Raw genomic sequence first — 15,633 nt, forward strand, 5'->3', positions numbered from 1 at the left:
ACTTTAAACAGGTGAAATGAATGGTATGTGAATGTTATCTCAATAAAGCTGCTATTTAAAAGAAATGGTCAGCAGGAATGTAGCCATGAAGCCCAGGAATGTAGCCATAAAGCCCAGTAATCCTTCTCAGTGCTGATCTCCAACTTCTGTAGCATCTGACACTGCTAACACCCCTCCTTACAGCCTTCTCTTCTCTGTGAAACTCCACCTCCTGATTCTTCATCCTCTGGACTGCTCTCAACTCCCTCTTCCTAGCCTTGCCCCATGGCCCCATCCCTTGCTCCCATAACCACCTGAAAGTTCTGTTCTTTGCCATCTTTGCTGCCCCATGTAACAATGTTTTTGGCTTCAACTAACACCCACCCGCTGCCACCTTGAACCCCAATCTCCAGTTCTAATCCCTTTTCCAACTATTTTTACCACCAGCAGGACAGCTTCCAGAAACACTTATGACCACCTCATTATTTCTCAAATTTAGCTCACTAAAGTAGTAGTGTTCATTTACTGAGCGTTTACTAGGTGTAAGCTCCAAGCTAAGCACTTGACACAGTCTCATGTAATCCTCACAGCAAATCTAGATGATAGTTTTATCTATTTTACAGATGAGTAAAGTGAAGTTTAAAGAAATTAGTGCTAATCCACATTCTTGACAATAAGATTACCTTTCTCTTTTAACTCATCAGCTTCCCTACAATTTCCTCTCCTTCCGTGTCTCTTTTCTATTGACAATATCACTGCAGTGTAAGTTTAAAACCTTACATTTGATTATTTCCTTTCTCTTACTCCTCACATTCCACAGTTGCTAAGTTTCGTCAGTTCCATCTATTCTCTGTTCCTACTGCCATTATGACAGTTCAGAAGAAATCCTCATTAGCCCCAGATGACTGCACTAAACTCTTGGCACTGAAAGATATCTTCAGTACCTTTTCTAGTCCAACCATCCTTTTAAAAAACGTGTAACTCCTATTAGAAAACCTTAGGTCTTAGACTCAAAGCTCATTTATATGTTTAAAGGTCTGATTCCAAAGATTACTATTTATCATCAACCAAACTAGCATTTAACATAGGTATCTTATGTAACTAACTAAACCCCACTTCACCTTGTAAAAGAGATTCCTTTTCCTTACAGACGTACCTTTCCCTGGGTCACCCAGAGTGGTGATAGCACTGCTGCCAACACAGAGCCCACGCTGACATACCAACTTTGCCTTAAACAAAAGATCGTACTTTGCTTATCACATCATTCTTGGGAGGGTCAATGAAATAACTCTATAATCTATATAAAAACTTTCAATACAGAATCTGTACATTGTATGCATTCATGGCACAAAGTAAGCTTATGTAAGGCAATTGTGTTTTAGTTAATATTAACAGTTCAAACTTTTTCCCGAAATTTTATTATTTCTGTTAACAAAAATGTCACCAGCAAAACCAAATTAAACAAGCTCACAGATAAGTCCTCTCTTGAAGATTTCTTTTTCAATTACACTTGGGAATCACTATATTTGAAAATGTCTTATCCCCAAATGCCTTTTTTTTTTAAGTATGCATCCATAACATATCTTATTTGGAAGTCAACGATTAAGTAAATAAACTCTCTAGTATTACTATATAATCCATAAGTTATATGCTAATGTTAATTACTCTTTAGCAAATCTATCCCTGTTCTTTAAAAATCATGACCCCAACCAAAATACTACCTTTGAATTACTTTAAGTTGGATTATAGATCTCTAGCATTGCTGAACTGTATCTAGAAGCCACACACGTCTCTGGAGACATACCTGCACACAGTAGTTTCCTTCTCCACAATTTAGGTACAGCCAACAATATGGATGCTCAATTTTCAAAATAAGGCATGAAACAATTCCAAGTAACTAGAATGCTGAACGTGTTCACCTTGCCCCCAAAACCATGTAATTTAAACTTGAAAAACCTCCACAAGAAATAGAAAATATCTATCTAAACAATAATCGAGAATAGAAAATATCCATTCACTCCATTAAAAGTCATTATTAATACTTAAGAAATCTGTATTAATCAAAATCTCACCACGAGCTTACAAATGTATTCAAGATAAAACTAAAGAAAACCTATGAAAAGTTGTAGAAATCAAATCTCTTTCATGACAAGCTGTCACTGTCATTTACATTGCCACCAAACTAACAAAAAAGACTGATGAACTGGTAATCTTACAAACTTTACAGACCTAAAATACCAATATTTAACTTTAATGATATAATTAATTTTGTACATTAACATCACAAAATTACTTTTCTACGACCGAATTCCCTTACCTGATTTTCAGTTTCAAACAGAAGAAACCCATAAGTTTCCTGAAGTTCTTCGTGAGTATAGTTACTTGCTTTTTTTTCTTGGTAAAAAGTTTTGTACTGTATAAGGAGAGAATAATCAAATGTTATAAACATGTTATTTTGCCTTGCAAATTAATTTTTAAAAATGCATCATCTGAATTCCTCCTGCTAAAAGACTAATGAAATTTATTATTTTTCTGTTCCCTAGAATATATTATAATTACCTTTCAAGTGACTAATTCCAAGGATCTTTTATCTCAGCTGAAATGTGATAGCTAAAAAGGACTAGGCTTATATATCAAAAATAATGGGTCTATTTCTTTAAAACTAAAATAAAACGAACACACAGACACAGTGTGTACCAAGCACCTCACCTCATTCAAGAAAATGTCATTTTTCACCAAAGTCACTTGACTGTACTGAAAACCATGCTCAGATGCAGAGTCCAAGTAAGAAGTATGGAGAATTGAAACTGCGCTCTGGAAGAGAGAGTCTGAACTCAAGGACACTGTCTCAAAAACTGTAAAACACAAACAAAAATAATGCAACTGTTTAAGATAACCAAAGGATGGGGAAAAGTGGCACACTAAATATCACTGAAGAGTGATATAGTAAATATATCATCTATGATAATAGGAAATAATCATCTATTTCCTTCCTGTATAACTAAGACATTTACAATGTGTTTTGGCTACCATATCTGGACTATCTTAAAAGATCTCACATGTGAAAATAACCAAAATGGATTATAACTGAGGGTGAATTACTTTTAATGCAAGAATAAATCCCTTTTGATTTAAAGCTGGGTGCTGTAACCACACTGGGTAAAAGCAGATGCAACTGTAGTGTCAAGTTGGTGGTCAGCAACTGCTTAGACCAATGCTTCTCATTCTTAAGTTTTTTTAAACCTAAGCCACATTTTGATAAACTTACCCTTCCTGTCTTCTCACCAAATCCCCAAGGAAGTCTGTTAGGTTCCTTGGAAGGGGCCTACTACTGCACACTCAGCAAACACATTAGAAATCATGTTTCTTTGGGGCTTCCTCACCAGCCTGTACATGTCTATTAAAATTTACTTCTTATGGGCTGTATTATAAAATCATCATTTTACAAAAATAAAACTTTATTACTTTTTTTGAAAGTGCTTTTTTCAAACCATACCCGTGTGCCATCCCAGAAATGCTGGTATACCCCTCCCATGAGAGGCATGTTTCCTAACTGAGAACTACTGACTCAATCCAGTAATTCTCTTGATTGAGCCCTTGTGTCTTTTGATTTTACGAGTCCTCACTTAGCAAGAACTGAGCCTAATGAGTTCTCATAACATTTAACTATTTGATTTGTTTACTCCTTTCTATTTACATCCTCTCTATTCTCTTTAACAAGGTTGGGGGGAAGATACACACTGATTATTTGTAAATAATAGAGAGAATAATTTATGTAACACTGGAAGTTTTGGCCTTACAGTATAAATAAGTACATTAATATGGCTTCCTACTTATACCAGGACTCTGCCAATTACATTAAAGTTCAAAAGTTAAAAAAAACATAAGCTTTTTAATTAAAATTAATTTATGAACAACAGATTAAAAAACCCTAGACTACTACAGAAATCAAAACAAACATTTCAGTAAAATTAATTTGGACTGAACTGTCCTAACACTTCAATTCCCAAGGTAATTTAAAAATGATTTTGATAACAAAACTTCCTAGTATCAAAAATAAAAGATTATAAATAGCAAGGAAAGAAAAGAGGATGAAACACTTAAGAATATTCTGAAGTTGGCACATCGGATCTATATCGATTCTATCTTACTTTTATTTTTCCTCAGTTTCACCTTCTCTCTTTCAATATCAGTATACCAGTGCTGTAAAAAATATGGATATTCTAAAGAGATTCAAATAGCAAAACACCAGTGATAACAATTAAAAAATTATGGCTTTCTTTAGCTACTTACTCAAAACAAACTGGGAAGCCTATGCACTTGCAAATTTCTTTTACAAATAATCTGCACTGCTAGCTCAAATGCATATCAGGATTCCTTTAAAAATTATAATTTTGGAAACCTAGTATTTAATATTTTTTAAAAGGCAATATAATATTTTAAAAATCTAATTATACTATGAGGCTCAATATTTGTGAAATATGTTGCTTACAAGTGAAAGAAATAAAAGTTGTCATAGCTTTGGAAATGACCAATCTATGATTATCAACTTCCCTAAATTCTGCAAGATGTTAATAGATTTTAAGTTTCAGAAGTACTGAATACTACATATATCCCCAATTTTGAGCGTCAACGCACAATAATAAACTGAAAACTGTGAGAGATAATGCAATTTAAAAAACCCTATCTAATACAATGTGGGGAGTACTGCTCCCAATAAAGCTAAGACTAATGGTAATGATTTAAAATAAACAAGGAGGAACAAGTAAGAAATGACTTATTTTGTACTTTTATACTGTAATTTCTAAAACTATTTATTTATGGTTAAAAATGCTTCCTTTTTATGTCAGCACTCTCCAAATAGCCGTATGTTAGAAAAGTAATAATTTTACAGTTGGCAGAAGGAAAAGCATATCAAAAGAGAAGTTAATGGAAAACCACAGTAAATTCTGAATCTTTCATGACTTCATAATAAATGACCTCAATTATACTCTCAAGAAAGCACAAGTTTCCTGCTCTATAATTAAGGAGCTAATGAGAATTTTATTGAGAAAACATTTGACATTGTCTCTTCCAACACAATGCACTTTCATTTAACCGCCTAAAACAAGTGTACAAAATGAGGAGCACTAAATAAATGGATAGCTTCATTTTTTGCTGAGCAATGCACATGCTCTAGTTAAACATTCAAGATTATCAGAATATTAAGAGAAAGAAGAGGGGGCTATTCCACAAAGAAATCTAAAGCAACATCTAAGAAGGTAACTTGAAAAGTACCTGTCTGTAAAGCATAAAGAGTGTCCCTTATGGTTTAAGTGACCAACAGAGAGCACATGGAAAAAAATGAAGTTCAATCAAAATGGCTCTGAAAACTGAGTTAACACTCTTTCCTGTAGCACCTGGCTTTGGGCACGTTTCTCTGCCATTTGTGGATTTGATCTTAAAAGTTAGGTCAAGCTTGACACAACAAGTTGGATTCTGCTCAAAGTGCCCTGCATCAATCTCCCCCATCTCAAAATCCATCACAAGGATACTGAATGTCTGATTTTAGGACACTTCTTTCTCTCTTTTTAACTTCTAATAAGAGAGATAAGAAAATTATAAACCAGTTTCTGATGTTATACCACAGGTATCTATTTTCTATTCTATAAGCATCTGGTCTGAAAGCAAATAATGAGATGAACAAACATCAACAACTTAGGTGTCACAGTAACCTAACAGAATCTAGCCACTTCTACATCTCCCCCAGACTTACATGACCACATCTCCTGTTTGTGAATTAAGCAATAGCACTTATCAAAGACAGTAACACTCAGAATCCAACAATATGTGCCATTAAAGGCTCTTATTAGTAGAATGCAACCTAAACCTTTTAATACTCTCCATGCCTATATACTTTATCTCCTCTAAGTATGTCATTTGATAGTTGTTGAAGGAACAGCCCATTCTTTAATCACCTAATCCTAAAATGTATTACCTTTACCTTTAAGACATCAAAGGACTGCCAGTTTAAGATATATACAACTTTTTTACAACACAATTTGGCAGAAAGTAACAAAAACTTAAACGGGCATACCAAATAACCATTCCATTTCTGGGAATCTATTCCTCAGAAATATTAGCATAAGTGCAGGGGTTTTATGTACAAGGGTGTTCCATGCACCAACACCTATAACAGCAAAAACACTGGAGACAACCTAAATTGCCATCAACAGGGAAACACCTTGCAATTACTAAATAAAAACAAAGTAAATCTGTATATACTGACGTACAAAGATATCTATTGTATACTACTGAGTGAATAATATGTATTATATGTCATTTTGGTAAAAAAAAAAAAAAACCATAAAAAATTATGTGTTTGAAAGTATACAGAAAAAGATGTAGAAAGATGGGAAATCCAACTGTTAACAGTATTTACACCAATGGTGATTGGAGAGTGGACAAAAAAGAGAACTTACACTTTTGCCTTATATATATTACTACAATTTAGATTTTTCTTACATAAGCATGTATTACTTCTACTATTTAAAATATCTCAATTTAAAATCAAGTAAAATAAATCATAATTTCAAAGAAATACACGTAGAGGAGTGTGACAATCTCTCTTGAACACACACCTTTTCTGATGCAATTTGAAAACTTAATCACCTATCAATTTTGGACTAATAAGAAATTTGTAGCTACTGGAAATTATAATTTTTTAAAAAGTCCTTTCATTTTACATGGTCTAAATTAAAATCTAAAAAATTGTATTGTTCAATTTTGGAGTCATTAGTAATAGCTTATAGCATTTAGTTTAATACCCACTCTTTTCTGATATGAACCCTGTCTCGGTCTTCTCTAACAGGGAATGTAGCTGGGAGGGTGGTCTTAATTCATTTTCACCAAGTATACCCCCAGAATTTTTGACATAGTCCTGTTCTCTGCTAATGTCATAAATGCTAAAACGAAAAAATAAAAAATTAAATCATAAAGTGAATAGTTCTATTTCGGGCATATCTACTATATAAATAAATGTTTACTGAGCATCTAGTTTGCATTAGGTACAATTTTGTAATGTTTCCCTTCTTTGTCAAGTCTCCAGAGCTAAAGGCTAAATTTGCTCTATAAGAATAACACACATAAATTGAAGTGTTTTTCCCCCAATTCTTTAATTTCTAAAGAAAATTTTTTTCACAGAGAAAAATAGGAATCACTTTTGCCTCACTGAAAAAAACTTTCAAAATGAACAGATTATAGAACCACACCCATGTTCTACTGGTTGGAAATAATAAAATCAAATAGAACACAAATAAAACCTCTCCCCACCCCTAAATAAGTAGTATTTGATTCACCCTTCATTAAACAAAACTATTAGTGATGACTATTATGTATCTAGTACTATGCTATACCCTGGATTTTATCAAGACAAACGAGAAAAAGTCTCTATGATGAAAGTGTCTGGGCGGCCTGGAGATCTTAGAATGTGCTCACAAAATACTCCTAGAGTGAGTGTGTGCCTTTGGAAAGCAAGGGTTGTGTCTCCTGGTGACAGTGGTCTCAAAGAGGAAAGCAGAGCTGGAAGTAAAGACCCTCCCAAACCAGATTACACTTGCAGCTTAGAAAAGGAGTAGCAACAAAGGCACCATATTTTTAAAAACAATCCTCGGCTTCAGGAGCAGAGGAGGGAACCCTTAAGCCTGAAAACTGCTCTGTCGCATCCCTACACTGGGCTCAAACACATCTTCAGAGCTAGAATAAGATGAAGGCAGGGAGAGTGCATCTTTTCCTTTGTCCTTGGTGAGAAAGCTTTCGCAGAATTCTCTCTGCAGGCACCCATTCTCACCTCATTGGCCAGAACTGAGTCACACGTTTATTCCTAAAACAATCACTAACCAAAGAGAATGGAATTACCATAATGAGCTTAGAGTAACTAATAGTCACACAAACCCCCACTCTCACCCGCCCAAACTGCTCCTGAAGTATGGGATTACCCCAAAACCTAGACAAAATTGTGGTTTGGGGGAAGTGAAGAAAAAGGGAGGTGATTACTGGGAAGGCAGTCAACAACATTACCACACTAAGGTCTCAACAAGTTAGTGGTAGGACTGCACTAGAATCCTGGTCTCCTGACTCCCAATTTAATTCTCCCCTCTTGACATAATGAATGATATAATCAATATTGCTACTTTTTCTAAAGAACCTTAAATACATCCACACAGTTCTACCTCAAATCCTTTTTGAAAAAAGGTGCACTATTATAAAACTATACATGCTATTTTTTGTAAAGTATACTGAATTTCTCAAATAATGAACTGCTTGCAGTTCCTCATGTGCATCGTGTTTCTACCTCTGCATTTGCTATTTCTATTGCCCTGAAAATGCATACACTAGTGCCCTTTTTTGGCTTCCTTATCATTTGAATACTTACTCAGATTTCAAGTATCAGTGCCTCTCTGAAACCTTTCATGACATATCCCATCTCAATGACACTGGCTGTTGGTATCATTGGGTACCCATTGTATCATGTTCCAGATTCTCCCACATATTTATAGTACTGATTTCGTTGAAGATTTTTCTTCCTACCACTGGATTAGATGAAAAACTTTCTTGACTGGACCTTTATTTTCTAAATACTTTCTCACTCTTTTTGTCTAATTGTTGTGGCTATTCTATTTTTTAGGAGAGTTCTTCAGTTTTATTATCTAATCCTTTCCTGCTTCCTGAATAATTTCTCTCCCTTTTTGAAAAATAGAATCACTTCTTTCACGTAAGTTATATTTTCTCTTTTCTCTTTAAAGATACTACAGTTTCATTTTGTTGAAGTTTCTTCTGTTGCCAGCAGTAAATCTATTTCTACCAAGTTCCTTTATTTTCCTACTTGCTTATTCCTGCGTGGTCTCTTCTATGTTAGAGACTTCCAGCAAATGGCTGGTGATCCTTAGCTGTCTGTTTATGTTTATGTGTGAGGCACTTAAAGCTAACTGAAAGTCTGGTGCATGGGCACTGCTTCCTGACCAGCAGCCCTCACTCTTGCAGGTGATCCGATCGTGATGCAGCTGTTTAATCAAGTGAACTTGCAAAGTCCATATCTGTTAAATATTTTGTCATGGGTTGCTAAGTTTCCCCAGAAAAGAATCCTTTAATATCTTGTTTAGGGGAAGCATAAGCTTAACTAATAGTTCTGGGAACCACACAGAAAAAGACAGCTCTGGTTTCACTGTTTAGTATGTTGACTTTCACTTAATCCTTATTTTTACTTAGGTGCTTCACCCCTGCCTCAGCTGTCTAGAGCCTGCCTAGTTCATGTCTGCTGAGTGTAAACCTTCAATCTTCTGTCAGGGTACAAGAAAGGTAGTTGTCTGGGTGCATGCAGTGAAGAGGATAGAGGGCATCAAAATTATAAAATCATCAATCACCCCTTCTATTTCTATTCCACCCATATTCCTGCCCTGAGAAGTACTTGATACCTCCAAATCCTGAGCCTTTTCCAGATTCTATGGAGGGAATCAGCTTGCTTCTCTTGTTGGCTTACCTCTTTTCAGCCTTCAGCCTTCTCTAATCCACTGAATCGTTTAGTAATTGACCACCCACCTTCTTTTGTAGTTTCCCAAATACTGATTTCATTTACCTTCTCCTTTCTCACTCTCTTGATCTTTGTGGATTTATATCTTTATTCTTTTACTATAATCTTAGTGGAATTTCCAGAGGAGTGTACAACTGGATGTGTCAGACATAACTGAAGTGTCTACTTAATGTAAGTCTTAGTTTCTTCAATCAAAAAATGTGCAATACGGGTTTCCCTGGTGGCGCAGTGGTTGAGAGTCTGTCTGCCAGTGCAGGGGACACGGGTTCGAGCCCTGGTCTGGGAGGATCCCACATGCCGCGGAGTGACTGGGCCCGTGCGCCACAACTACTGAGCCTGCGCGTCTGGAGCCTGTGCTCCGCAACAAGAGAGGCCCGCGCACCGCGATGAAGAGTGGCCCCCGCTTGCTGCAACTGGGGAGGGCCCTCGCGCAGAAATGAAGACCCAACACAGCCAAAAATAAATAAATTAATTAATTAAAAAAAAAATTTTTTTTTAATGTGCAATATACCACCTACCATGGTAGCTACTATCACCATTATTTTTATTTTAACTTTTATAATTATGAAGACCTCATTTTATTTCCTTATGTATTTACCACAGAACTAATTACATATCACATCTTCAACAAATATTAGATTAATTTTAAAATAATTAATATTTAGTGTGTATGAACTCAATAACCATTTACTCAAATACATGAAAAGAACAGTCAAAGTAAATCTTCAATGATTTCTTTCAGAGTATTTATCATGGTTTATAATTACATAATCATAATTATTTCACTAATGTCTATTTACCTAATAAACCAAGCCTTCTGAGGACAGGAATCATGTCTGTTTTGTCTACTTGTGATTACCCAGCATCAGCCCAATGCCTGGCACACAGTGAATGTTCAGTAAATATGTATTTGATAATTAAATGAAAGAATAATACTTATGCAATTTAATCTGTTCCAAAACTCAGAAAAAGGAAGAGCTTCCCCGTTTTTTAAAATAAAGCAGTCAAATGCTAACACCAAAATCTGACAAAGAAAATACATAAGAAAGGAAACTATAGATCTATCTCATGAATATTGATACTAAATTCCTAAAATATATGTACTGGCAAAGGACACTAAAATAATAACAGAAGTCAATTAAGGTACATTCTAGGAATGTATGAATTGGTTCAATAAATAGGAAATCCATAAATTTAACTAACCACATTAACAGGTCAAAGTTATCATGAGGGGCTGCTGGAACGTGGGATGAGGCAGGAGAGCCACATGTCAGACTGTCCAAAGGAAGTTACTATATACTTCTTTCCAAACAGATGACTTAGATAAGTTTTTGTTGCTGCACAGTATTTTTTTCATTTATGTAGTATTATTTTGGCCATACTTAATCTAAAAAACAAATTGATGCTCCCAAATAAAAGAAAGCTGTTCATTTAATGTAACACAGAAAAAATCCTACCATAAGTTGTTTAGGGGAAAGAAAATCTGATTACAAAGAAGTATGTATATATATACATAAAGTCTTAAGAACATATACTACGATTTAAACAATGGTCATCATCTATATAATGCTTATCAATATCTGATGTTTTTCTTGTTTATTTGATTATGCTCCCACCACTAGATTATTAGCTTCATGAATACAGGAATTTATCCTTTTCCATGCTGTACCCCAGTGCCCAGAACAGTGCCTGGTACACAGTAAGGTTTCAATAAACATTCATGTACTGAATGAATCAATCCATATTCCAAATCACTTCACTTCTCTACTTAAACCCTTAGCGGCTTCTCGTTGCCCCCCAGAATACAAAGCACACTCCCTGCCATGGCCCTGTGAAATCTGACCCCTGCTTGCTTCCTCCACCTCACCTGATCCGCCTTCCTCTGGCTTACTACTATGGTCCAGCTACCCTGGTCTTTCCATTCAAGCTCTTTGCTCTTTTCAGGCCTTTGCACTTGCTGTTATTTCTGACTGAAATGCTCGCTCTCCTGTTTTGCCCTTGGCTTAGCTCCCTCTCTTCTTTTAGTGAAATCTCAAGTTATTCCCTCAGATAAACCTCCTCTGATCACCCTACTTAAAGTAGGTATTTTCTTTAAATCACTCATTACAACATACAGCTATTTTGTCAATTCACTTTTGGGTGTGTGTGTGTCCATCTTCCCCAGCAGAATGTAAGGTCCACAGAGGCAGATACTCTTTGTCTTGCTCACAAAGCCCTTCAGTACCCAGCAGAGCTCCTAGCACCACAGTACTCAATGCTCTACCAAGTTATCTTTGGGTAGGTCAAGTACAGGTAATTTCTGTTTCATTTTTTTACAGTTTACGTATCATCTGAAATTTTATGTAAGCATAAATATAATCTGGGGAAGTAAAGCTATTTTCATTTTGGAAAAAAAGATCTCCCATGGCCCTAAGTAGTAGCAATTTAGTTTTTTAAAATGAACACAAAGTAAATGAATGAAAACAGCATTTCCCATAAGCCAAAACAGTAAGAGACCCATGAGATAAAGCTTCTCTATTAAAAAATAGAAAATACTATAGAATGAGAAATGTATGATTTTTATAACAATTTTTAAGTTGTTAAAAATTAAAAATTTTTAATTTTAAATTAAAAAAATCTTTTAAATTAAAAAAAGTCTACCATGTACAAAAGTTTAAATGTTTTCTAATGTCAAGATAATCACCCACAGAAAGAATAAAAACCAAGATACCCTTGCTATTATTTGAAGTGCAAAAGTCCATTTGGAATCACTGCTTTACAATTCAGAAGATTTCCTAAAATACTGTAAGTCTACACACACAGAAGAGTTGTAAAGAGTGATGCCATCTCTCTGGCAGTTCGGCAAGGGTTTCCCCACTCCACGCTCGCAGAATCCCATGAGTCAGGAGGCAAAGGCGCTCCGTAAACCCTTTAGTACATAGAACCATTTGTTCACCACCTACCTCGGCGGCCCCACCAAAGCTTTACTCCCTAAAGCTCCCTGAAGGTGGGACACCCAGTCTGTCCCTTCTCCCAGTCTCCTCGTCACCCAGTTCTCTGGCAGGCAGCTCACCGGCCAGGCAGGAGAACCCGGACGCAGGTGTCTCCAGGAGCCCCTGGCTGGGGGTGAGGGCCAGCCCCTCCTCCTCACCTCATGGTGCGTGGGGGAGGAGGCTGTCCCTCTGCCCAGCTGGCCCCTCCGGCCCCCTCCCGCCAGCGAAAGCCAGTGTGGCGGGGGCGGCGCGGGCTGTGCCTTTAGAAGTCAACGAGGGCGGGTGGCGAACCTCAAGCCCCGCACATGCGCACAGCCGGGTAGCCGGGTCCGGGAGCCGCGGTCTGGTCCGAGGGCTGGACAAGCAGAGTGTCCTCAGTTCCCTGTTTCTGACGTCTCCCAGTACTCCTAGGTGGACAGTTTTATTGTTATTTTACAACGATCGCTCCAAGCTTCAATTTCCTCGAAGGTCTTGCCTGCAGGTTATTCAGTAACCATTCTGGATTGCAAATCCCAGACCTAACCCGAAATCCATGTCTTTTCACTACAGTGACCCCAAGTTATTCTAACTCACCGCGGCTATAAAGCTTTCCCATTATTGTCTAGTAAACTCGCTGATTATGGTTTCATGGGGTTTTGCTGTGTAATTTACAAAAATAAAAGGTCTACTGAATATGGTTTTGGATACTCCATATATGCCCAGGAGATGTTGATACCAGCACCCGGGGTTGGGATGGGGGTGCTTGTCCCTCCCACTAAGCCACACAGCCCTAACAAAACTCATGAAAAATAAAGTTGAATGGAGTGTGTGTGTGTGTGTGTGTGTGTGTGTGTGTGTGTGTGGTGTCTGGCCTGATCTAAGGACGTCCTTCCTTTTGGCTCATGTTTTAACCAAGTAATCTAAGACATCCATATGCATTTCCTGGACCATATCTGCACTAGCTAGAGGAAAACTAATCAGGAGCTCCTAGAGAATCATTGCCGCTATGGTACTGAACAAATAGAAAACATATAGGAAAACCTTAACTCACAAAGGAAGTTACTTAAATTCATAAAGAATCATGTAGATTAATTACTATTTAAAATAGCAAAATCACTTTGCATATTTACTATATGCAATGAGAGAGCAACTGCCTTCTTTTTAAAAAACTTTAAAAAATTATTTCCATTGCTAGGGGGAAAACTGGCTGGGGGTGGGGGTGGTGTGATGAATTGGGAGATTGGGATTGACATATATACACTAATATGTATAAAATGGATAACTAATAAGAACCTGCTGTATAAAAAAATAAAGAAAATTCAAAAGTAAAAAAAAAAAATTATTTCCATTGCTAAAAATGAGTTATCCCTTTGTACTATGATTTTTTCATTTAACTGCGGCTTACTTTTAGACCTAATATTCAATTTTTGAAGATTGTTTTAACATTTTCTAAATCTATCTCTACTATAAAAAAGACTTCTGTATATCAGACAGATGCTTATAATCCTATATCATATTTTGTTTTCTTTCTTGCTATGCTGTATAGAAAGTCAACAGATTCTTTGGAGAACATACTTTCCATATTCAAGATTATGCACTTTTTATTAGAATCCCTTCAAAGTTTATATGGTGCCATTTTCAGACATCTGTATAAAGGAACCGGCCTCTGTTCTGGCTCATCAAACCACGTTTACTAATTTGTGCTTCAGCATTAAACTATCAGCCTGCAATGAAATGGCTGCATTAAACTCATTACTGTATTTATACACTACAAAGATATTGTTAAGTAGTTTTGTCCTTCTTACAAGAAAATCCTAAGACTAAATTTCTCTCAGGGTCAATTACATTTTTTTAAAAAAATTTTATTTATTTATTTTTGGCTGTGTTGGATCTTCACTTCTGTGTGAGGGCTTTCTCTAGTTGTGGCGAGTGGGGGCCCCTCTTCATCGTGGTGCGCAGGCCTCTCACTGTCGCGGCCTCTCTTGTTGTGGAGCACAGGCTCCAGATGCGCAGGCTCAGTAGTTGTGGCTCAAGGGCCTAGCTGCTCCACGGCATGTGGGATCCTCCCAGACCAGGGCTCGAACTCATGTCCTCTGCATTAGCAGGCAGATTCTCAACCACTGCGCCACCAGGGAAGCCGTCAATTACATTTTAAGACCTGCTTTCGATTATTTTGATTATCACATATAACAAGGGAAAGTGACATCTAATCCATGCTGTAACAATGATTTTTTTTTAATCGCCACCACCCCTAGATATATCCCATCACAAATGCCCTGGGCAGAGATCAGGCCTATTTACTAAAGATGGCTCATAGAGAAGTGGAGGATAACCACAGGGTGAAGCAGGTGCTTCAACTGGCCAAAACAGGCCTCAGAAGTTGGGGTCTTGAATATTTAATGAGGGAGCAGGTGTACCCAAAGGTTCTAAACGGGGTCTATTTCACCATACCAAGGAGGGCAGAGTCTTTAACACAGAATATTACCAAGGGATTTAGTTATCCAATTAAGTGTTACTAAATTCTTAAGAGAAAACAGAAAGTATGACCCAGACACTTCTTAGAAAATTCATAAATAAAAAAAGAGAGGCCAAATTTAAAAACAAAAACAAAAGGCCAACTGAGTTAAACAATAAAAACCAAAAGCTGGTTCTTTTTTTTTTTTTAAAAGATTTTTTTTTATGTGGACCATTTCTTTAAAAAATCTTTACTGAATTTGTTACAATATTGCTTCTGTTTTATGTTTTTGGTGTTTTATTTCCCCCCCAGCCATGAGGCATGTGGGATCTTAGCTCCCCCACCAGGGATCGAACCCGCACCCTCTGCATTGGAAGGTGAAGGCCTAATCACTGGACCACCAGGGAAGTCCCCAAACTGGTTCTTTTGGAATAAGTAACCTTTAGCAAATATAATCAATAAAGAGAAAAAATTAAATATCAACAAAAGAAGGCTAACCACAAATACAGGGGAAAATTTCTAAAATTATAAATTATCACACACTATACCAATAAATTCGAAAATTATAAAAATATAATTTACTAACATTGGTCTAAATGGAAGAAACATCTGAATAAACCAATTACGATGAAATAACTGAAAGAGTAGTCGCAGTCCTACTCCTCTCAAAAGACCAGTTC

General features: G+C 36.6%; 1 protein-coding gene across 5 annotated transcripts in view; it reads right to left on the minus strand.

Annotated features, from left to right (window-relative positions):
• Positions 1–15,633, minus strand: part of TASOR2 (transcription activation suppressor family member 2) — a 69,129-nt gene that overhangs the window by 43,657 nt on the left and 9,839 nt on the right. For all 5 annotated transcript variants that reach the window (XM_059912198.1, XM_059912182.1, XM_059912181.1 and 2 more), the window contains exons 2-4: positions 2,689–2,834; positions 2,297–2,392; positions 1,136–1,208 (exon numbers count right to left, since the gene is read on the minus strand). In XM_059912198.1, coding sequence (XP_059768181.1) covers positions 1,136–1,208; positions 2,297–2,392; positions 2,689–2,834 — 315 coding nt within the window. The remainder of the gene's footprint in view (positions 1–1,135; positions 1,209–2,296; positions 2,393–2,688; positions 2,835–15,633) is intronic.

This window comes from Balaenoptera ricei, chromosome 2 (assembly GCF_028023285.1).
Source record: "Balaenoptera ricei isolate mBalRic1 chromosome 2, mBalRic1.hap2, whole genome shotgun sequence".
In the NCBI taxonomy this organism is placed as follows: Eukaryota; Metazoa; Chordata; class Mammalia; order Artiodactyla; family Balaenopteridae; genus Balaenoptera; species Balaenoptera ricei.